This window comes from Corvus kubaryi, unplaced genomic scaffold (assembly GCF_017639235.1).
Source record: "Corvus kubaryi isolate FWS band 111438036 unplaced genomic scaffold, C.kubaryi_AGA036_p1.0 37322, whole genome shotgun sequence".
Taxonomy (NCBI): Eukaryota; Metazoa; Chordata; class Aves; order Passeriformes; family Corvidae; genus Corvus; species Corvus kubaryi.
The window spans coordinates 1,705,247-1,727,897 of NW_024581101.1; the positions used below are offsets into that span (position 1 = coordinate 1,705,247).

Here is a 22,651-nt window from a genome sequence, read left to right on the forward strand (position 1 = left end):
GCTTCAGTGCTTCCTTCTCATCTTTATTAAAGACAGCACCGGCTGCAAACCTGAATTTAAGTTGTTCTGAGGGATGCTTGTAGAAGCAGAGGTGTTCCCTGTGCAGATTGGGCCCAGCTCCTCTCCCAGGTGCCAGCCTGCGAGGGCAGGAGCTGCTTTTGGCTGGGCAGCATCACCTGGGTTTCCTGGTGGCCACGTTCCTGCATTGTGCAGCACAAAGCTCTGCACACTGTGCGTGCAGAGGGCTGGCTGAGCTTTTAGAACAGAATAAACCAGACCTGAGGCTGCTGTTGGGCTCGTTTGAGGGGAGGAAACAAGAGCTGCCACATCCAGCTGATAAGGGCGGTCACACACAGCCCTGGAGCCCAGCTGAGGGATGAGCGGGGCAGAGATAAGGCACTGGGGAGTGCTCTGGGGGGCTATGACAGTGCTGTTGGGGGTCTCTGTGCCCACCCGGCATGGATTATGATCCAGATCTGATCCAGACATCCAACAGCTACAGTCTCCCTGCCCCGTGGGGGCCAGAGGGGTTCCTGTCTGGGAGAACAGACATCACCCAGCAATTCCCATGCAACCTCCAGGATCATATTTACCCCTGGATGTCCCTTGTGTTGTGCACCACACAGCAGCTGTCTGGGACAGGAGTGGGGTGGCAGAGGTGCCATCCCCCTGCCAGGTGCCATCCCCAGGGAGCGATGCCCTCAGACATTTCAGGGCTGGAGGTGAAGGAGGCATTTGAGCAATTCCTGGTAGCTGACATAGCAAGGAGCAGTTCCCAAAGCTTATGAGACCTGTTTACTGTGTGAAGGTTAATTATGGAAACACACCATGTCTGGGACAACATCCAACAGCATTCCTCATTCCTGTCCGTGTGCCCTGTCCATGTCTGTGCTGGCAGCTCCAGAACCTCTGCACTTTGCTGAGTGGAGCTGGGAGCTGGAAGCAGGAGGTGCCCGTGGCTGGGAGATGCCCCTGGCTGTGTGGGGCTCCACGTGCCTCCTGCCCCAAGAGCCCAGCTGGGTGGGCAGTGAGTCCCAGCTGTGCCCAGTGCCAGGAGGGCAGCGTGGAGGCTTCCTCCAAAGCCCACTGGGAGGGTCTGGGATTGGCCCTTGGCTGCTGTGGGAGTGATGTCCCGTTCAGGGAGGCAGCTCTGATTTCTTCAGGCAGAGTCAATCCCTCTGTCCCTGGCCATGCCGAGGCCGGTACCTTCGGCATCAGTAGGATACACCTTTCCCATGGCACACCTGCCTCAGCTCCTGTTCTCAAGCAGTGAAGGCACATCCCCCTGGCTCAGGAGAGGTGTTGGGACTTTCTGTCGTTCCTGTGAAAAGCCAGCAAGGAAGTTCTGCTTACAGCCAGGAAGTAAAGTCCCTGTTGTAGGCAGTTTTATTTTCAGGCAGGATGGAAAGAAATCACACCAAAATGAAAGGAAAAAAAAGCAATTTTCTCCCCCTGGTGCTGGGGTTGAAGCTTCCCCTGCAGTGCCAGGCAGCTGCTTCCAGCTTTCCATGAGGTAACGTGCAAGCAATTTTGTGGCGGGGTTTTCTCCTCGCACACTAATTGGCTGTGTGGGATGTTTTATGGGGATTTGGAACCTTGCTGTGGGAAGCTGGGAGCCTGGCCTGGGACTTCTCCTTCTTAGTTTTGATTGTTGAAGTGAAAGTGCAGAGCTGGGGTTCTGGGAAGTGACTTTCCTGCCTGGAATTCTGCTGGCCTCTGGTGTTCCAGGTTGCTAATTTTAGAGCTTTTATGGAATGTCCCAGGCTTTTCCTTGTCCATGCCTGTTCCAGGCCAGGGTGGGGTGGATGGAGCCCCAAAATCACTGGAGAGAGAGCTGTCAGGCTCCAGACACCCCACAGCCACGAGCCATTCCTGCTGGAGCTACCAGTGGGCTGCACCAGGGAGATGCCACAGCGCAGTGACTGCAGGAAGGGGATTGGGGAATTTTGTCCTTTTTTTTCCACTTCAGTGTTAGTTTTCATCCTTTTTTCCTGGCACAATGGGAGCCTCTTCTCTTCCTTCGTTTTTGATTTCCACCCCGTGCTGGGGGCGTTGGGGGGTCAGGGTTCCCTGGCTGGGGGCGCCCAGGCTTGGGGCGTGTCTGATGGACCATGGTGGCACTTGGGTTACAGTCCCTGCCCCTTGCTGGGTGCAGGGGATGGGAGAGCAGCTGTGGATGCCTTTCCTTGGGAAATACCATCCAGCCTCAACAGCTGCTAGACAAGGGCAGAGGCTTTGCTGGGGGGGTTCTCTGGTGGGTTGTGCACCATTGGGAGCTTTTTCCACTGAGGGTGTTGGTGCTGGTTTCCCCTGAGGGGATGTCCAGGTGTTTGCTGAGGACTCATCTCCCACGGAGAGCTTCCTCTGGAATATGAAACATAATGGGGCTGCTGGTCTGCCTTCCCTGCCTGCAGTCAGGAAGCTGGTGGGATTTATCCCCTTGTTTCTCAGGGATGCATGGACTCTGCCGGTCCCCTGTACCTGCACCTCCCGCTATGCAGCTGAATGGGATGATTTCTGCACCATTTAAACTGCAGATCTCAAAGATACTGAGTTGCTATATGCTCCTGGAAGTTATCTTCTGACCAGTGGAGGCAAGGAGATCCTCTTTGTGCCCTGCTGAGGGTGGGTGTAGTGTTTGGTGAGTCTGTATTAGACATCAGAGAATCCTGGAGATGTTGGAAACCCATCTCTGTTGCTGCTGCCTGGGGCTCGGGCTGAGCTGGGTGGGAGGTGAAGGGTCTCTGGGCAGCAATCCCTGGGGTCAGGCTGGATTCCCAGTGGAGGCTGCAGCCAGGGATGTGTGCTGGCCTCAGGTCCCATCCCCCTGCCCTGCCTGTGAGGTTCCTGCGAGGTGACAGGGAGGGCTGGGAACACGGCTGGCATGGGTGACCCTGTGCCCAGCGTCCAGCCATGCCCCACGGCAGGAGTGTTTGCCTGCCCGGCCTTTCCTGCACTTCCCTGGGAAAGCATGTCCATGGGAAGGGCAGGAAGAGGAGGAAGCTGGCTGCTGACTCCCTCTGGGACAGGACACTTGGAAACCTTTTCTGTGACAGCACTTCTACGTGAGAAGGGGTCAGCTTGGGCTGTCAAAGCCCCCCCTGCTCTAGGGGCCTTCTCCCTGTTTGAGGGGCTCTGGGGGGATGCAGGACTTGCCACAGCGGGAACCTGGCTCCCAAAGAGCTGAGGAGAGGCAGAGGCTCGGGGCCCTGGCCCCCAGCCAGCCCCTGCGTGGGGGAGGCGGCAGAGGGAAGGAAATGTCGTGCTCTGACTCCGCGTTTCCACCAGGATGAGCGGTGGCCGAGCCCAGTCCCGCGCAGAGCATCCTGCTGCAGCCCTGCCCTGGCTGCTCCCGGCCTGACGGGGCGGCTGTGGCCACGCTGGGTGTCACCGGGCTCCGGTGTGGCCCCAGTCGGTGCCCAGCCATGCTCTGGCACCAGCTGAGCCCTGCTGCGGGCAGGGGTAAGCGCTGCCACGGCCCTGCTCCTGCTGCCCTCTGCCAGACCCGTCCCTGGGGCAGGATCCATGGCACAGGTGGGAGGTTGGTGGTTTTGCTCATGGCTGGGGGCACACAGAGCTGCAGTCGCTGGCTGGGATTGGCCCCATGGAATTTCCATTGGGAGAGAAGGGGGAGCAGAGTTGAGCAGGAGCGGGAACTGGCAGGTCCGTTGGCAGGGGCTGTGGGAAATGCCTGTCCCTGGGTCCTGTCCACCCCAGGAGTGTGGGAGGGATCTGCTGCCAGAGCTGGCATGGCCAAAGAGCATTCCCAGGGACCACCAGTCTTGGTGCCCTCCTGCTGGACAGATGCAGCCATGGGGTGCCCTGCCCACGGGGTGTCGGGTTCTTTGGGAGGGATGTGGTGCTCCACGTGGACCAGCTGGCCCGGGATAGCTCCAGGGTTGAGTTCTCCACTGGGATTGCTGGGTCTGAGCCCTGTTGGGGGCAGAAGGGGTCAGCCCTGGGTTTTGGCAGGACTCATGGTATGGCTAATGACAGCTGTGAGGTTTGGACCCAGATCCAGATGCTCATTCCAAAACTTCTTCCCAAAACTTGCCAAGTATTTGGGTCCAGGGTTTTGGCTTGGTCCTGTCCTGAATTGAGCTGCTTATTTGGAGCTTTTTTTTTCACTGCTGTAAGCTTGGAATTGGGAATGCAAACTGTAGCCAGAGCTCTGGGCCGAGGCAGTGGGCAGATGGGGATGGAATCGGGGTATTCCAGTGCTGGGTGGGTCTGGCCTCAGCCCACTCTGTGCTGGGTGGTGCCTCCAGGAGAGACAGGCCAGACCCTGAGGCTGCCAAGGGATTTTCTGCCCTTGAGGTCAAATGTTGTCACCCTCAGCAGTAGAAACGTCATGGGGCCAATGGGTGCTCACACTTGGCAATGACTTGCTGTGGCTGTGGGAGCTCTGGGCTGCTTTCCCTCAAGTTCTCTAAATTGGAGGAATTTCCCGGGAAATACTGCTGGCTGCTGAATGGGCTCATTTGGGTGAGGCTGATCCCTGAGTGAGGGGTGGGAACCATCTGGGTGAGGGGTGAGGAACCCCATCAGGGGTTTGGTGCCCACTGGGATGAACACCAGCTTGAAGAAGAGGTGGGAAGGGCTGGGTGGTGGGAAGGAGGTGGGGAGGAAGGGCTCCTTTGGCACACTTTTCTAGGGGATGTTTGCAGAAGTGATCAGCCCCGAGCTTTGATGAGCTCTGAACTCATGATTACAAAGAAAGATCTTCCTCTCCTGCCTGGCCAAGAACTGTGTTTGGTTTGGTGGGTTCAGAAACAAAATGTTTCATCAGAAGGTTAAAACTGTGTCTTGTGGCCCTGTCATTCAGGTGGCATCACTGTCACCTCCTGCTCTTTGCCCGGTCCTGGCAGAGAGCTGCAGCTGAGCTGTGTCTGCCCAGGACCCTGCTGCTGGTGGGACCCCCAGCTCTGCAGCCATGCATCTCCTCTGCTCTGTGCACATGGAACATGGGCTCGGTGTCAGGGCTCTGGGGGGAGTGGGCTGCATTCTGGAGGTGTTGCTGCTGCTAGTGGGATGCTCAGGCTGGTTCTTTGCTTTCTTCCAGAAATTGAAGCCAAGAAAGCGTGTGACTGGCTACGGGCAGCGGGATTCCCCCAGTATGCCCAGCTGTACGAAGGTGAGAGCTGCCTCCTGCCTCTGACCCTGCTCTGTACCTGCTCAGAGCCTGTATCTCATCCAGATTCCAAGCGGGGCTGCAGGGACAGCGCCCACAGCTCCAGGGAGAGGAGGGAACAGAGGGGATTGTTCACTTGATTATATGAGTGTGTGTAACACTTTGAGCCCTTGGCCATGGCCTGGAGAACCAGCCAGTTAACTTCCCTGCATTCCTGAACTTTTCCCCTTCAGGCAGGGCTCTGAGGAATCCTGGGGCGGCTGCTTCGGCCAAGGGCAGCCAGGCTTTGGAGAGCCATCAGCTCTGAAGAGGTTGAGGGAGTGTTTCCCGTGGGTGGGAGCGTAGGGGCAGCCAGTGTAGGTAATGTGGAGAGCAAGTGTGTTCTCTCTCCTTCCATCCCTCCCCATTCCCACAACCCCTGCCCTGCTCCAGCCTGCCCTTCCTGAGCACTCAGCGAGCCCTGCCTGGAGCAGACCATGTCCCTGCGCCTCCCCGGTCACGGGGCATGGGTATTACCCAGCCGGCGTTCCTACTCCCAGCTCCTGTGCCAGGCGCCCAGGGCAGTGGCAAGGTGGCTGTGGCGGTGGCTCTTGCCTGAGGCTCAGCTGTGTTTACTTGGAAGCCGTGCTGGGATCCTGATCCCGGCCGGGGCCGGTGCGAGGAGCGGTGGCTGCAGCCGGCCCCGTCTGGCTGGACAATAGCGGGAAGCGGGGCTCCGGCGGCCGCAGCCACGGCCATTGTTCGGCTGGGCATTTCCCCCGCCCCCCGCAGCACCAGCCCCCCGGTGATGCCTTTATGAGCAGCATGTTTGCTGCCAGTGCCTATTTTGGGAGGCAGGCCCCACGTGCAAGGACAGGCTGGGTTCCTGCCGGGATACCCAGCCCCAGGTGCTGGCCCCAGACAGTGCTCACAGCTGGGCAGCGAGGAGCGGTGCTGGTGCTGGAGACCAGGAATGAACCAACCCTTCTCCAGCCTCTCTTTACAGAACTTCCCACATCCTCCAAGTGTTTCCCTCTGTTTCCCTTCCTGTGGTGATAACACTCCATGGCTTCATGAACAGATGGATTGAGACCCTTGGGGTGGAGGGTCCAGGTCCCACATGCACGATCCCAGCAGAGCTGTCCCTGAGTGCACAGGCATGAGCAGGGAACTGAATGGAGGCCCTCAGGCACCATATCATACCTAGAAATAGCTGTGCCCAGGGACCCTGGGCATGCACCACCTCCAGGTCTTCTCCAGCCACTTGGGTTTCTCCTCCTCTTCCCATGCCCGCTGCTGCCCTTTGTCTCTGATGGAGCAGCTGGCTCGGGATCTGCCACTGATGTCACTTTCCTTCCCAGAGTCATCATTCCCTCTTGACATCAGTGCTGTGAAGAAGGACCACAGCTTCCTGGACCAGGATTCCCTCAAATCCCTGTGCAGGTAACACTCCCTTGCCCCCTTGCACATGGAATCAGCACGGGGATGTGCCACAGACAAGGGCAGCTGTCCAGGCTGATGGGGCAGTGGGTACTGCGGGGTGCCTGATGGGGCAGTGGGCACTGCAGAGTGGGTGCCTGATGGAGTGGTGGGCTCAGTGGGGTGCCTGCCTTGCACCCTGGCTGGGCTCAGAGCCCGTTCCAGCGCTTTGGCTCCCTCTGCAGTGAGAACTCCGTCGTTCAGATCAGGGAGCGTTGCTGGTGTTGGGTGGTTCCAGGGAAACAACAGGTTTTTATGCTCCGTGTGACGCTGGTCATCCCGGTACCGGGCAACGCAGCCCGGCCGGGCGTTTCCACCTGGGCACGGCGCTGCTGCAGCTGCAGTCTGGGAGCAGCCGCGGGAGCTGCCTGGAGTGGTGTGCAGGGAGCAGCGTGTGGGGGACTCGGGCAGCCAGAGCTGGCACCCAAAGCAGGCCGCTGACCGGATGGTCTGTCTGGACGGGCCGTGTGTCACTCAGTGCTGCTGAGGGTGACTCAGCCCTGCCTTAGCTCTCGGGACACGTCATCACAGCCGTGTCCCTGCGCTTCAGCGCTGTCCCTCCCACTAGAACAGAGAAGAGGTGGGAACAAGGTCTGTTTCTTATTTCCCGGCAGAGAGGCTGCTGTGCTGGGCAGGAGGGGATCCCCGCGCCGTTTCCTGGGTGCAGTGAGGCAGGAGGTGATGGGAAATCTCCGCCTGTCCCTCCCTCTCTGAACTTTCAGGTCCTTTAGTCATTCCCTGTCTGGGGTGCAGGAGTTTCTGAGGTGATTTTGCTTTAATAATCTGGAGCAGGTCACCCCTGCCCACTTGCAGAACCAGTGGCCCCAGCAGCTGGCATGGGCATGGCCTGGCTTGGGATACCATCTGCTGGCATTGTCCCCTTGTTGGTCGGGTGTCCCTCTGACCCGTGGAGCGAGTGACAGGTGACAGGCACAGCCAAGGCTCTGAGGCAGGAAAATTAAAAGAAGCCAAAGCCATCCCTGTGTCCGCAGCAGGGCTGGGACAGGGGCTGGGACCAGGGTAAAGCCGCTCTGTTTCTTGCAGGAGGCTGATGACCCTGAACACTTGTGCCTCCATGAAGCTGGATGTTCACTTTCAGCGTAAACAGGTAAGTCCCGGATGCTTGAGGCAGGTGAGGGGCTGAGGGGTGCAGGGGATCATGTGCTCGATGGCAGGGCAGTGTCCTGGTGAGCTGCGGGACTGCCCTGGGCACAGAGTGGCTCCTGGAGGCCTCTGCTGCCAAAGGGGTCCCGAGCTGGTTAAAGGGAGTGAACACGCTGCTCTCCTCCCCACCTGGCGCCGTGCTGGTGGCTGTGCCCCTCTGAGGTGTGGGGATGTGCTGACCCTCCTTGGCTCCAGCCAACTGATCATCCCCTATTCTCAACTGCCCACAGAATGAAGACTCTGAGGAGGAAGACCAGTGTGCCATCAGCAACCGGTGGGCATTCCAGAGGGACAGCAAAAGATGGTCCCGGGTGGGGTCCGCTGATGTCCTGTCCCAGGGCTCAGAGGCCCTGAGCTGCACCATGCACCCGGTGTCCAGCCGTGAGAGTGTCCTCACGGACCTCAGCACCAACCCCGAGGCCACGTCCCTGCACAGCACGGGCAGCGTGGGCAGCGTGGGTGGCACGGGCGGCACACTAGGCACTGCGGCCACGCCGTCCGAGCCCCCGTCCCCCCTCCGTGCCACTGTCAACGCCTCCAGCTGCAGCCGGAGCGAGGGTTCTGCGCAGGAGCAGCCCTCGGGGCAGGGAGGGGGCTCTAAGGAGAAGCTGAAGAAGCGACGGTCTCGCAGCTTCCTGAAGCGGATTGAGTCCCTGCGGAGGAAGGACAAGCAGAGACCCAGCCCAGACAGGAGGGTGGCTCCACACAGCAGCGCCACTCTCCCACCGGGATGGGGCTCCCTGCAGAGTAATGGGGACCTTGCAGCCACCAAGACCAACTCCTCTAAAAGAGGGATACCTGCCTCTTTCCACAGCAAAAAACACTTCTTCTCAGTATCGTACAGGACTAACCGCCTGCTCGGCCCCGCGGGCACCAAGGGGAGCTCTGACCCCAAACGCAGCGGAGTCTACCTGGAGGACTACGACACGGCCACTGCTGCCGAGTGCCAGCGCCGGGCTCGCCATGGCGATTGCCTGGTCTATATCCCCTGTGACCACAAGCCCGGCACCTTCCCCAAATCCCTCTCCATCGAGAGCTTGTGTCCCCTGGGCGGCAGCTCCCTGGCCCACTGGAACGCAGGGAGCGCGGCTGTGGGGCTGGGCGAGGGCGGCAGCAGCAGCAGCGTGGAGGGCTCGTCCTCCCCGAGGGGCTTTGCCTGCCGGCGCCGCGGCTCCTGCAGCTCCCTGGGCAGCCGCGTCAGCGTCTACGACAACGTGCCGGAGTTCGGCAGCAGCGAGGATTTCTGCAAGGACGGGGAGGTCACCTTCGAGAACCTCGACGACATCCTGCAGCACATGTGGGGGCTGCAGCAGAAGGTGGAACTCTGGTGTAAAGCCATCTCCTCTGGCCTGGATGGGGAGGAGGGGGGCGAAGAAGAGGAGGATGAGGAGGAGTCGGACTCGGGAGGGGAACCCTCCAACCTGCATTTCGAAGAACAGTCCATGTCGGATGTTGGCACCTCTGCCAGTGACTTTGATAGCACCGGGAACTCCCTCAACGAGGCTGAAGAGATTGAGACACGGGAGCGCCGAGATTCGGGGGTGGGAGCATCACTCACAAGACCCTGCAGGTATCAGAGAATCCCAAGATGGTTTGGGTGGGAAAGGAACATCGAGACCATCTCGTTCCACGCCCCCTGCTGTGGACAGGGACACTTGCCACTAGACCAGATTGCTCCAAGCCCCGTCCAGCCTGGCCGTGAACACTCCCAGGGACGGGGCTGCTGCAGCAGGGAGGGGTGCACAGCCCATGGGTGTGGGGAGCAGCGCCGGATCCCGTCCTCGGGGGCCTGGACGATCGTCCCTTCCCGGGAGGCAGAAGTGGGCGGAGCGGGGGAATGCTGCTGGAGCCGCACGGTGCGGGCAGGGGAGCGCAGCGCGGGGCGCTGGTGCGCTCTGGTGGCCGCAGGACACCACTGCTACCGCTGCCAGCGCTTCCAGCAGGGACACCGCTGCCGGTCCTGTCTGCCTGCACAGACCCGTGATTCAAAGGTTTTTCATTAACTAATAACAAGCGTAAACGCAGGAGGCACGTGCCTACCCCTGTACCAGTGTTCCCTGGGGCTTTACCCAGGAGAGCTACGGCTGCTGCCGAGTTCTGTGGCTTTCCTCACCCAGTTTGGCTGGTGCTGGAGGGTGACGTGGCAGTAACCATGAAGGAATAGAGAGCAGTGGGGGTTTCCTTAGCTGGGAATGTCCTGTGTGTCCCCAGAAAGCTGCGTTGGCACAGCTTCCAGAACTCACACCGGCCCAGCCTGAACTCGGCCTCGCTGGAAATCAACCGCCAGTCATCGGCCCAGCTCAACCTGCTCCAGAAGTGCTCCCTGCTCCGGCTCACTGCCATTATGGAGAAGTACTCCGTGCCCCACAAGCAGGCCTGGACGTGGTGAGCTGGGGCAAGGGGGACCAGGACGGGGCCCACAGGCTGCAGCTCGTGCTGTGCCCCTTGCCTGGGGCAGCTTCGGGGTGTGGAGGGGAAAAGCCAAACCAAGGGCTTTCTGCTCTGGCAAGTGTGAGCCAGGGCTGAGCCCCAGGCTCCTGGCATCATCTGGGCATCCAGGGGGGCTCCTGGCATCATCTGCCACTGGGGGGGCTGCAGGTGTCCGTGGGGCATTAAAAGTGCTGCAGCAACATAAGAGAGTGGGACAGTGGTTTATTTTCATAGCCAAGCATCAAAGCATTTTGGCTTAATAAAAAGTGCTGCCATTCCTGCTGGGAAGCTGCCTTGCTTGTATTGCAAACACTGCAGAAATGTGTGTGTTCCCAGTGTCCTGCTCCCCCTGTGAGGGGGTACTGAGGGCACCAATTGTTGCATGGATGTCTCTTTGTCCCACTCGGCAGGACTGTCCCCAAGTTCATGAAGCGGAGTAAAGTCCCTGACTACCGGGACAAGATGGTTTTTGGGGTGCCGCCCATTGTCAACGTGCAGCGGACAGGGCAGCCCCTGCCCCAGAGCATCCAGCAGGCCATGCGCTACTTGCGCAGCCAGTGCCTGGACCAGGTGAGGCCGTGGCTGCCGGGCAGCAGCACTGGGATTTGGGGGGAAAAAAATAGCCTTCGGGGTCCTTTTGTTCACCTCTTGTGGTGTGTGCTGAAGTGGGAGGGTGGGATTGTCTGTGGGAACCCAGCAGTGTCCCCTTGGCCATCCCTCACTCAGTGTCTCCTCTGGGTTCAGGGATGAGCACTTTGGGGAGGGAGTGTCATTGCCTGTCCCACGGGTGCCCACCCAGGCCTGTGCCTGCTCACCCCCTGCTCTGCCCCGGCAGGTTGGCATTTTCCGCAAGTCCGGGGTGAAGTCCCGGATCCAGGCGCTCCGGCACATGAATGAGACCAGCCCCGACAACGTCAACTACTCGGGGCAGTCAGCGTACGACGTGGCCGACCTGCTGAAGCAGTACTTCCGCGACCTGCCCGAGCCCATCTTCACCAGCAAGCTGACTGACACCTTCCTGCAGATCTACCAGTGTAAGGGCCGGGCTGGGGGCAGCTCGAGGTCTTCGGGGAGGAGGGGTCCCTCCGTTCTGTGGACAGAGGTGGTGGGAGCGGGTGGGTGGTGGCCGTGGGGAGGCCCAGCTGACGCTGCCCCGTGCTCACAGTCGTGTCCAAGGAGCAGCGGCTGCAGGCAGTGCAGGCTGCCATCATCCTCATGCCAGACGAGAACCGGGAGGTGCTGCAGACCCTGCTCTATTTCCTGAGCGACATCGCCTCAGCCGAGGAGAACCAGATGACGGCTGGGAACCTGGCTGTGTGCCTGGCCCCCTCCATCTTCCACCTCAATGTGTCCAAGAAGGAAAGCACATCGCCCAGGTAAGGGCTGGCTGAGCTCCAGTGCCCCTTCCCTGCCCGCTGTGGGAGGGGGCCAGCAGGGAATGCTGAGACACGGGGTGCTCTTGGCTCTGCTCTGTGACACCAGTGAGAGTCATGGGGGTCTAGAGGTGCCCACTGGTGCCAGCACTACCTGGCATATGTATCTATAGGGCCATACACAAGAGGGGAACCATGGGGAAACCGGACCAGAAGGACCTCAATGAGAACATGGCTGCGACGCAGGGGCTCTCCCATATGATCACTGACTGCAAGAAGCTCTTCCAGGTGGGTGGCAATGGTGTCCCAGCCCAGCGCTGCCTGTGGGAGGTGTGACCTTCCTGGAGTCCTGAGGTGAGGACAGCTGCTACCAGCCAATCAGCCTGGGGCCAAGCCCAGCTGCATCTCCTGGGGCAGGAGATGGTTCAGGCTGTATGTCCATCCTCCCCACTCCCTGGGGAATGAGTTACGGTTCTCTGTCTGTCCAGGACCACTCACAGAGTCCCCACAGGATCCCTCTGCCTTGCTGAACATCCGTGTGCTTTTGGCTTGCAGGTCTCCCATGACATCTTGCTGCAGCTGAGCAGCTCCTATATGGCTGCAGACGCTTATCCCCATCCCCTGGCTGACTTGGTGTGCCAGGGGGAGAGCAAGGATTTACACTCCTACTTTGAGCAGAGTGTCCAGAATCTGCTCAAAGAGTCATCAGAGAAATTCAAGGGGTGGCTGAGCACAGCAGGGCCCCTGAACACAGAGCTGTCCTGCAAAAAGGTAAATGCCACTGTGTGGAAGGGCTTGAGAACATGCAGGGAAATGTGTATGGGGTGACCTCTCCAGTAGCCAGAGCAGGTCCCACCCCATCCCTCACTAGCCAGCAGATGGGACTGCGCTGCTCTGTGGCAGTGGGAGCCATCAGTGAAGCTGCTCAGGGGTTAGCACTGGGGGTCCTGCGGGACAGACAGTCTGTGTGACCCCCACCTCATCCACTCAGGTCGGGGATGGGCACCCTCTGCGCCTGTGGAAGGTCTCCACAGATGTCGAGGCCCCTCCCGCCACGGTGCTGCACCGGGTGCTGCGGGAGCGTCACCTGTGGGACGAGGACCTGCTGCAGAGCAGGGTGGTGGAGGCACTGGACAAGGACATGGAGGTGTACCACTACGTGACGGACAGCATGGCCCCGCACCCGCGCAGGGACTGCATGGTGCTCCGGTGAGGGCGGCCGGGACCCGCGGGGGGTCTGGGCTCGGTTTGGTGCATCCCCTCTGCTCCAGCCCCATCTCCTCCAGCCCGGGCTGTGTGGGCTCCCCCGGTGTCTGATCCTGCTGTGGACCCCATGGTGGGCACATGGTGACTCCCGCTCTGTTGCAGGCGCTGGCGCACGGACCTGCCGCGGGGAGCCTGCCTGCTCAGCTCCCTCTCGGTGGAGCACGACAAGGTGCCGGTGGAGGGAGGGGTCAAGGCCATCGTGCTGACGTCCCAGTACCTCATCGAGCCCAGCGCCATGGGCCGCTCCCGGGTGACCCACATCTGCAGGGCTGACCTCAGGTAACGGGGCCCTCTGGGGAGGGGATGGAGCAGCAGGATGTGCTGCTCCATGATGTTGCCAGGGTCTCTCCTGCCCACTCAGCCCCTCCTGCCTCTTCCCTTCTCCAGGGGCCGGTCTCCCGAGTGGTACAACAGGGTCTTTGGCCACCTCTGTGCCATGGAGCTGGTGAGGATACGAGACTCTTTCCCAGCCCTGAGTCCCAACGGCCCTGAGACAAAGATCTGAGGCACCAGGAAGATGCTCTGTCCTGTCAGACATGGACTTGCCAGTGGATCCAGACTGGGGCTCTCAGCAGGAAGCATGGCATGGGCAGTGCCCGTGGAGGAGGAGACAGAGGCACATATTTATAAACATCCTTTCACCTCGGGCTGGGCAGTCCTGTCCCATGGCCCGGGGGCTGTGGGGCCGCAGAAGGGAAGCTGTGGTGTCCCTCAGGAGGAGCGGGGGAGCAGAGGGAAAGGGTGGCCATGGGGTGACCCCTGGATGCACCTGTGGCAGGAGCTGGGCCCCCCCACACAAGCCAGGAGCAACGGCAGGGACAAAGGAGCGTGGAGTGAGGTGGCAGGAGCGAGCGGGGAAAATGGGGCCGTGTCTGCAGGTCGCAGAGTGGGGTCGGGAAGTGGAGGGTGGGCAGCGAGGAGGGGATTGTGTGTGGTGTCACCCGGTGGGGACAGCCAGGGAGTCACTGTGTGGTAGTGGAAGGGGCTGCTGTTCTGGGAGGAGGGGGCTGCCTATGGATACATAGGTACAGCTCAAGTGCCAGCCCCTGTTGAGGGGCAGATGGAACCTGTTGCAGCATTGGTGCTGAATTCATGGAAGAAGCAGCCCTGTACTCCTGTGCCTTGCTCTTCCTTGGCTAAAAGCCCTCTCTCTGCACTGGGTGTCACTGGGAGGAGGGGTGGATGGACCACGTTTCAAGCCCAGGCCATTGCTCAACCAGCCGACCTGTTACTTGCATGGGGCAGGACGTTGCTGGAGCCCCAGAGCAGCCGCGCCTCAGTGGGAAGGGGCAATGCCTGGAAAGAGGCATCGAGGTGGGGAGAGACTCCCCAGACCAGCTCCTCCTTTGTGCTGCCCTCAGTGTTGAGGGCCATACCCGGAGAGGGAGGAGGGATGGCAGGAGGGGCAGTTGTTTGGGATTCGCCCCTCTTTGGGCAGCTACACATGGCCCATGCCCACCTACTCCCTGCAGAGACATCCATTCTGCTTTCCACCCCTTCTTCCTTCCCTTCATGAAGGAACTGTTCACCAGAGCTGTGAGCACCCAGGAGATGACCTGGTTTCTCCATTCAGGCAGGAACCCAAATTCCCAGACATCGTTCCAACTGGGAGGCAACACGACCCATGAGCTGGGGACCCCCAGTGTGAGTTGGGCCGTAACTGTCCGTCTGTCTTTTGGTAAAAAAAAAAAAAAGCACAAATCAGCCTCTAGTCTGTGTTTTTATATATATGTATTTTATATATATATATATATAAAAAAATATAACTAACATGTGGGGGAGTGAAATTTCTCCTGATATTTTTTTAAAGTGTTTCTTTTTTTCTATCTATAAATACTTGTACAGGTGGAATATTAATATATAACTCTGGTGGCAGAGCTCAGCACCAGGTGATGCTCACTTAGAGCTGGGTATTTTGTATTTAAGGGACTTTTGTTTTGTATCATATGAAACTGCAGCAGTTGTTTGACTTGGATCGGGGCTGCTCTTCCCATCCGTGCAATTAATAAACTACTAACAAGATCTGCTGGCTGATGAGGAAACCTCTGTGCTCAGGGCTTCTCCAGCATTGGAGCAGCCCAGGGCTGAGCAATGTGCGGCCTTGGGGCTGCCCCCGCGTGGGTGAAGAGACTCAAACCCAGCATTTCCCATATCCAGCTGTGCTTCAGGGCCTTGCCAGGGTTTGGGGTTCTCCTGGCATTGCCACCTGCAGCAGGGAGAGCAGCTTGAGGAGGAAGATCAGCATCCAGCATCAGTGATGCCGGTGAAGAAGAACCACCAGAACTGTGCTGGTGAATTCCCTGGAGCAGACGCCTCTCTCCACTGTTTTGGAAGCAGTGGTGGGAATAGAGTAGAATGTGCTGGAGTAGGTGAAGATGATGGTGCTGAAGGCTGCAAGATTGAAGCCTGGAGAGGAAGAAATCCCTCTCTGAGCTTGGCTAAAGTGTGGGATTGGCAGCAGCGAGACTGCTCTTGCTTTTAGCACTAATGGGGGCAGAGACAATGGGGCAGCCCTGGCTCGTCCCAAATCCACCCATGGCCAAGGCTCCAGCACTGGGTTGGAGAGGGTACCCTTCCCATCCTGGGGTGGAGGGCAAGCTGGCATTTCACCTTCCAGGGCCCCAGCAGGGCGGCAGCACTCTGTGGACCCACACAGGCATCCCACCGATGGAAGGGTGTGAGCTCTCAGGGACACCCCCTCCCACAGGGAACCCTGTCCTGCCTCACAATGTCCCCATGCCTGGGTCCGAAGTCCCCAGTGGATTGAATGAAGAGGTTTCTCACCCCTCTGCATGATGCTGTGCTGGGTGCAGACACTAAATAACACCCTAAAACCTCTGCAAAGCTGGCTGGAGCCACCCCAGGGCTTTTGGGCTCACCCCAGCCACGCTTCCAAATGCGCCTCCACTCAGCACCACCAGCTGATCAATCCAAAAGTGTTTTCCTCCAACTTCTGTTTGCAGAGACTAACATTTAAAATCAATTTCTTATTGAAATCCTCCAAGTTTCATTAACAGAGATTTATGTTTTTTCCCTGCACATTATTACAGATTACCTTTTCAAACCTTATAAAAACCAATCCCTATGACTTAGCAAACCTCTGCATCTGGGAAATTACTGCAGAGCAGCAATGCCAGGCTCAGTTTGGCTTAATTAGAGATAAAAAGAGAGAAAATCATTCCTTATTAGCCAGTCAGGTAGAAGCTGTACTGTATTGAGAGTGCAAACAGCCCCATTACGGGGAGGAACGTGCACAGTTGTCTTTCATTACAGGTACTTGAAAATGGGCATCTGGGGAAATTAATGGTCATTCTCTCCTTCCAAAGAGAAGCTGCAGCCATTCCAGCTGGCTCTGTGGGCCATCCCCAGCACAGGAGTGATGCTTGTCCAGCCTGACCATTTGCCCATCCCTGGGATCCTTAGGCCATTATCTCAGCCCTGGCAGAAGGATCTCTAAAGGGATTGCTCCACCACAGCTCTCAGTGCACAGGTAGCACCTGGCTGGTGGAGTCTACCTGGCCCCCACCACCTACACAACACCTATCTGGCTGCCCCCACCCACCCAGCGTGCACCTTCACAAATACACATCACTCTGTATCACACCTGGGCCAGGACAGGGCCCCTGCAGCTCTGCAACTTCTCTGTCTTCACAGGCAGAATGTTCCCCGTGCCCTAAATCAGCCCCAGCCAGGAGAGACCCTCTTGTCCCAGGGGATTAAAGCAGTATCTTCATGCTGGGGGGGCTTCCTGTGGGCTGGAATAACTTTCTCAGGGGATAGGAGTGAACTGGTTTCTCTTCCTGCACTCACATTGGGGGTTTTAAGCCCAGCCAGCAGCTCAGCACCACAGCCACTCACTCCCACCACCCCCATGTGGGGATGAGAATGGGAAAGAAAAGGGAAACTCTGTGGGTTGAGATAAGAACAGCTTAGCAATTAATACAAAATATGATTATAATGCTAATGAAGAGAGAGAAATAAAACCCAGGAGAAACAAGTGGTGCCCAGTACAATCACCCACTCCCTGCTGTCACAGCATCTTTACACTCTGGTTGTATTTCTCAACATGAGCTTTGTTAGTGGTCCAAGAATTTCCCACCCTTTGGCAGCAGTCCTTGTCCAGCTCCTGGGATTGCGTCTCCTCCCAAGCCCGGGATGATGTAGGGCTCTTGGACACCTCCCCGCACGGGTTCAGCCTCTGGGCTGTGCAGCCCAGCAAATGTTACAATACAGACCCCGAGGGGCTCGGGGAAGGCTTGTGCAACCTCATGGCATAGATTTATATCCCGGGATTTCAAAGGTGTGACCTCCATGGCAGAGCTCCACAGTCATGTCCCGGGCATCCCCCGCTCCAGCACAGCCGCGCAGGCGCCTTCCCACCGGGATAACACTATCTTTGAGCAAACCAAGCCAGCTTTTCCTTTTGCTGTGTTTGCCACTGGGATGATCCCTCAGTTCTCACCCAGGCCTGGCTTCCCTGGCGCTTTTTTCCCCTCTCTAAATAAAGACCACGCCACCTGCCCGGCCTGGCAGTCGCACAAACAGGCACTCTGATTTCAGCATCCCTGCGGAACAGGCATTGTCTGGTTGTGGACAAGATGGGAATCCAGGCATCCTCACTGCCTGACCCTGCTGACAGAGATTTGGGGCAAACCCATTCATTTTTACATGAAAGAAAGGGCTGTGAACCCATGCAGTGCTCCCGGCCCTGCCAGCACTGCATTGGCACCCTGACGGACACGGCTCCTCCTGGGATCACACACCTGGCTTGGAGAAGGGCCTGCCATGTGTCCTGGGGGATGATGAGTGGTCCCAGCAGGAATCCCGAGGGATCAGCCCACTTCAGAACACAGATTATCCATCTGCAGCTCCCAGCCTGAGGCACCTCATTGGGCTCGGCCTTCCTTTTCTGTCCTCAGATGTAGGAGAAGGTCCTTCAGGCAGAAAAGAGATGGAAGTGGGCAAATGGGAGATAACACTGCTTTAACTGGGGCTTTGAAAGTTAAAAAAGGAACACAGGCAGAGTCACAGAGATGGCACAAATCCGACCAGATCCTGTAGGTAAGTGAAGTCAGACAGTCCTCATGGCAAGGGGAGGAGCCAGGTGCTGAAAGAAGCGGGAGACCAAGTCTTCCTTAGGAGCAGGCATGGTTTAGTGGCACAGCTACAGAACAGGATGGAAGGATATTTGGGCAAGGTGCTCAGGGGATGCTCCATCTCTCCTTTCAGTGACAGCCAATGTGTCAGTCCCATGATTTTTAACTGGAATGATGACACCCCTCGCTGCATAATCCCTCTGACCCCTGCAGATCACTCGCTGTCGTTGCAGAGGTCAGGAGGGGATCCCATCTTCCGCTGTCTGGTCCATCCTCAGTGCACGTGGCTGCTGCAGCCAGTGCTGGGGTGGCATCGAGGCACTCCCAGGGCACATCCACGGTAATGACAGATGTGATCCTGCTCCCAAGTGCAATTCATTTTTATGACATCCTGTTTCTGCTGGGAGCTGTGAGAGGCTTTGTAGGGCAGGAACTTGTCACATCACCTGCTGAAGGTGTGTGTGCTGTGGGACAGCTGGCAGGTGAGTAGATCCTGCTGCCCTGGCCCTGCCCTGCTCTTACTGTTCCCTCAGTGTCTCTAGAAAAGGCAGTTCCACCGTGGGTGCTCTCCCAAAGGTGCTGCTGCCTCTGCAGCCCAGCCAGGAGCTGGTGGTGTTTCATGTTTCTTCCCAAACTATTCAGGGTTTTTACCATCTATCATCAAACCCGTGTTTGTCACCCAGTGTGAGTTTATAACATTTTTTATTTTATCAGCATAACAAACCCCAACCAAACAAAATCCACCCCAAGAGTGTCACAGTCTCCGGTTCTGACTGATATATCTCCATAAAGCACAGCCCCTCCCTGCAAAACCTGCTTTTCCCAGAACCTTCCCCAGCATCCCAGCTCCAACTCCAGATGTAGAAGCAGCACCTGCAATAATAATCAAACCTTTAGCAAACATCATTAGAAACAACTTGCCAATGAGCAGAAATAATTACCAGGTAATTGCTCTATGGACAGCTGAGCAGGGAACACAGGAACACCATTTTCTCCATGTTAAACAGGGAAACACAAGTAGGGAAAGAGAAGCACCAAAGGGCAGAAGTTGCTGTTTAAGGCCACAAAATGATGAGAGACCCACTCTGACCCCACACCACCTGCTGCTTGGTCGGCCTCATGCAGGGGCCTGAACTCACAGCTCCAGGAGCTTTGGCATTCCCGAGGCCGGGATCTGGAGGCAGAGCTGGCTGCATTTGCCTTGTCACCCTGCCCTTGGTCCTGGTGTCCTGCCCCCAGCAGGACATGGCACCCCGGTGCTCCCCTGTCCCTTGGCTGGGACTTGGGCATCCACACCAGGCTGGTCTGGAACACCTCGGGAGAGCTTTGGAGCTCTCATTCCCAGCAGAGGAGCAGCCCAGGTGCTGATGTTTTACCAACCTAGCCCGGGTGTTGGTACTTCACCCCCAGCCCCCCAAATTGCTAAAGAAAGCCAGGCGTCTTTCCCTTTCCCCACTGAACTCTCCCGTCCCTGCACATCCCTGTCCTCCCTCGGCTGGCAGGTTCTGCGGGTGGGCAGCGTCCTCTTGGGGGGAAAACCAGTCACAATAAACCGGTGGCAGTTTAGGGCGCCGCGGGGAGCGGATTATGCAAATGAGGACATCCGCTTTAATAGCATTCCAAGATTTTAGTCAAATTTAATTACCTTCCTTCTTCCCCCTCCCTGTGCCTGTCCCTGATCAAATTAAAACAAACAACCCCCAGCAGAGTGTTTATGACAGGAATCGTGTTGGAGACTAATTAAAACCTGACGATTGTCACCGCGATGAGCCTGGCAGCCGCCCGTGCCAGGCGGCGGGGGGACAGGGCAGGCGACACGGGGACAGGGACAGGGCAGGTGGCACGGCACGCTCGGCTCTGGATGCTCCCCACGGCAGCTCATTATCCGCACGCTCCCCATCCCGTGTCACGGCTCCTGCCCGTGCCACGGCTGGCGGGGAGGGACCTGCAGGGGCAACACGTGGGTCTCAGTTACTCCGGCAATAATTTAACGGACTAATTAATAAACCCATCCGGCAGCTTCTCCGGGGTGCTGCGGAGGCGGGCGGGGTGAGGTTCGTGTGGGAGCTGCCGGCTGCCATGGAGCTGGGGTGGGGGGACAGCTGGGCTGAGCGCCCTGTCACACGTCTGTCCCCTTTAGAGAGATGGCCCCGGGCACACGGAGGCTCAGGCTGGTCTTGGCAGCTCGCCCCAGCACAGCACAGCTCCCTCCACCCCAGCCCAGCGTGGGCTCCGTGTTCCCGCCCTGCTTCCCCTGCCCTGCAAAGCTTCAGGTTTGACATTGGTGTGGAGAAACCCCCGCCGTGCCCTCCTCAGGATTTTGCCTTTCCCCCTGTGGTTTCCAGCGCCCGTGTGCGCCCAATGCCATTGAGATCGAGTCGGCTGCTCTGCCTCCCTGTGCCTCTGGCCACACGGGTCCAGCTGGGATGGGGAGGAGGACGGATGGATGTTTGCAGGCACTACTTGGCTGAGCAGTGGGGAGGAACAATCTCCCTGTGATGAACCAGCCGTGACCCAACCCCTTGCAGCCTCTTCCTTGTTATGGTATCGATGAAGTCACTAAATGATCCCTTGTTCATATTCCCGTAAATCAATAGGTCCTGGCGCTGTAATACACTGGCTGGTTCCAGTATTTTAGTTGGGATAGTCCTCAAGGGGAGCTGGGCTCGTTAATTAAATCCATCTAATCAATCTGGCCTGGAAGGGCACCGGTTATTTATTCATCAGAGGCTGCACCGTGCAGCCCAGGCGATCTGAAAGGCAGTAAATAAACATGGAAATGAAAAGCTGAGGCAGCGGAGTTTGCCTGGGCCTGAGAGACTTCAGAGCTGGGTCAGATAATATGGGATCACATGTTTAATTTAACAAAATCCAATAAAAAGTGCACCTGGATTGAACAAAATCCCTAGGATGGGGGAGCTGCCAGGGTTGACGGGGGATGAGCCCCCGGGGGTCGGGGTGTGCCCAACCCCTGGGGGTCGGGGTGTGCCCAGCCCCCTGTCCTCTGCCGACGGCCCCTCCGTGTCCACACAGCCAGGGAGAGTTCGGGGCGAGGGCAGCACCAGGCTCAGGCGGGGCGTTCCCAAAGCAGCTTCCCATAGATTGTCCTGCTCAGCCGCCTGTGCTGCCGAGGAGCTCACAGCACGGTGGGGCTCACATGTTCCTGGGAAGTGAATTACAGAGAGAGCCTACCAGGAACTAGGGACAGGAAAATTTCAGCTGATGGGTGGGAAAACAAAGGAAGGCGATGTGTCACATTTCAGCTCATGGTTTGCAGAATTCCCTGCTCTATTGAGAGATGCTGAGGGAGCCAAGCTGCTGGGAGCAGATGAGCTCCCTCCCGTCCCGCCTAAGCCTGGTTTTGCCCTTGTTGGAAACCAGAGTCATTCCAATATTGTTGTGAATGCAAAGACTTGCAAATCAGTGCTGAATAAAGTATCACTGCTCCAAGTGGGGCGTGTCTGAACCCTTGGGCCGTTGGGTTTGCTGTCTCTTGCAGCTTGAAGAGCTGATAGATCCCTTCTTCTGGCTTGGTTTTCACGCCCAAGAACCTGGATTAACCTCCACAGTGTTGGGATTGCCAAGAGCGTTTCCAGAACAAAGGCAGAGGGTTCCTGAGGAGTGAGGGCAGGAACCCTCTGTCCAGCAGCCTCTGGGAGCTTTCACCAGCCCTGGCATGATGCTCCTGCTGCAGGCAGTGCCTGAGGGATTCGTGAACTGATGGCACAGCTAAATACCAGGGGGTGGGAGTGCGGGTCAGGGACCCGCAGGGAGGACAGGAGGAAGGTGAGGCATCACCGTGCCTGTGCAAAGAGACGTTCTTGCACCTCTGCAGGGGCTGAGGAAGAGACATCTGGAGTGGCTGGATGAGGAAGATGAGGAAAACCTGCCAGAACACAAGCATGGGAAGAAGGACTGGGGAAGAGTGGGGCAGAGACACAGCAGAGCAGGGACCAGCTCTGGCTGGGCCACGGTTGGGGTTTGAGGCTGAGCCCACCACACACAGGAGTGTTTGGAGCTGGGGTTTGCTCCCAGCTGCTTTCCACACCCCTGGGTGACCCTCAGAGGGAGGTGGCTCCCCTGGGACATGGAGGTCAGGGGGTAGGAGGAGGCTTTGGCACTCCTGTGGGTGGTGTAAACCAGAGTCTGCATGGAAAAAGTTAATTCAAATATGGGTGAGTGCTGAGGCTGTCAAGGCGCAGGGAGGGGCACGGGATTAGCCTGTAAATCATAATAAATGACTATGCAAAGCTGGGAGAAGGATTTGTCCCACTGCAGCTCCCTCTCAGTGTGAGAACTCTGACTCGAATGTCACCCCACCACGGAGTCATTTTCCCAAAGCCCCAGACACCTGTAACCTGGAAAACTTCTGCAAAGGGATGCTCTGCCCTCATTTTGTGAGTGCACTGCCAGCGAGGAACAAGAACCCTTTGGGAACATCTGCTGTGGATGGAGACGACTTGGGGGAGCAGGAGGGTGCCCTCAGCCTCCTCCTCCTCCCACTCCCTGGGATGTGTTGGGCTGGCAGAGCTCGCAGCCCTCTCTCCCAGTTCATCCAACACAGGAGCATCACCCACAGCCCTGGCCGCGGGCAGGGCGGGGACAGGTCCCTGCAGGGCCAGGGCAAGACGCTGGGATCCCCGAGGGGGCCTTTGCCAGGGGAGCAGAGGACAGACCTGCTGGAACCCCCCACCCCCTTTGCCAGCTCCTGCATCCCCCCCGGCTGGGCTGGC

General features: G+C 58.1%; 1 protein-coding gene across 3 annotated transcripts in view; it reads left to right on the forward strand.

Annotated features, from left to right (window-relative positions):
* The window catches only part of STARD8 (StAR related lipid transfer domain containing 8), a 42,588-nt gene extending 27,744 nt beyond the window's left edge, over positions 1-14,844 (forward strand). For all 3 annotated transcript variants that reach the window (XM_042029218.1, XM_042029220.1, XM_042029219.1), the window contains 13 exons: positions 5,063-5,134; positions 6,472-6,553; positions 7,634-7,697; positions 7,984-9,323; positions 9,965-10,138; positions 10,594-10,753; positions 11,019-11,217; positions 11,349-11,559; positions 11,730-11,844; positions 12,112-12,327; positions 12,548-12,765; positions 12,925-13,101; positions 13,210-14,844. In XM_042029218.1, the coding sequence (XP_041885152.1) occupies positions 5,063-5,134; positions 6,472-6,553; positions 7,634-7,697; positions 7,984-9,323; positions 9,965-10,138; positions 10,594-10,753; positions 11,019-11,217; positions 11,349-11,559; positions 11,730-11,844; positions 12,112-12,327; positions 12,548-12,765; positions 12,925-13,101; positions 13,210-13,327 (3,146 nt within the window). In that variant the 3' untranslated portion in view covers positions 13,328-14,844. The remainder of the gene's footprint in view (positions 1-5,062; positions 5,135-6,471; positions 6,554-7,633; positions 7,698-7,983; positions 9,324-9,964; positions 10,139-10,593; positions 10,754-11,018; positions 11,218-11,348; positions 11,560-11,729; positions 11,845-12,111; positions 12,328-12,547; positions 12,766-12,924; positions 13,102-13,209) is intronic.
* The last annotated feature ends 7,807 nt before the right edge of the window (positions 14,845-22,651 follow it).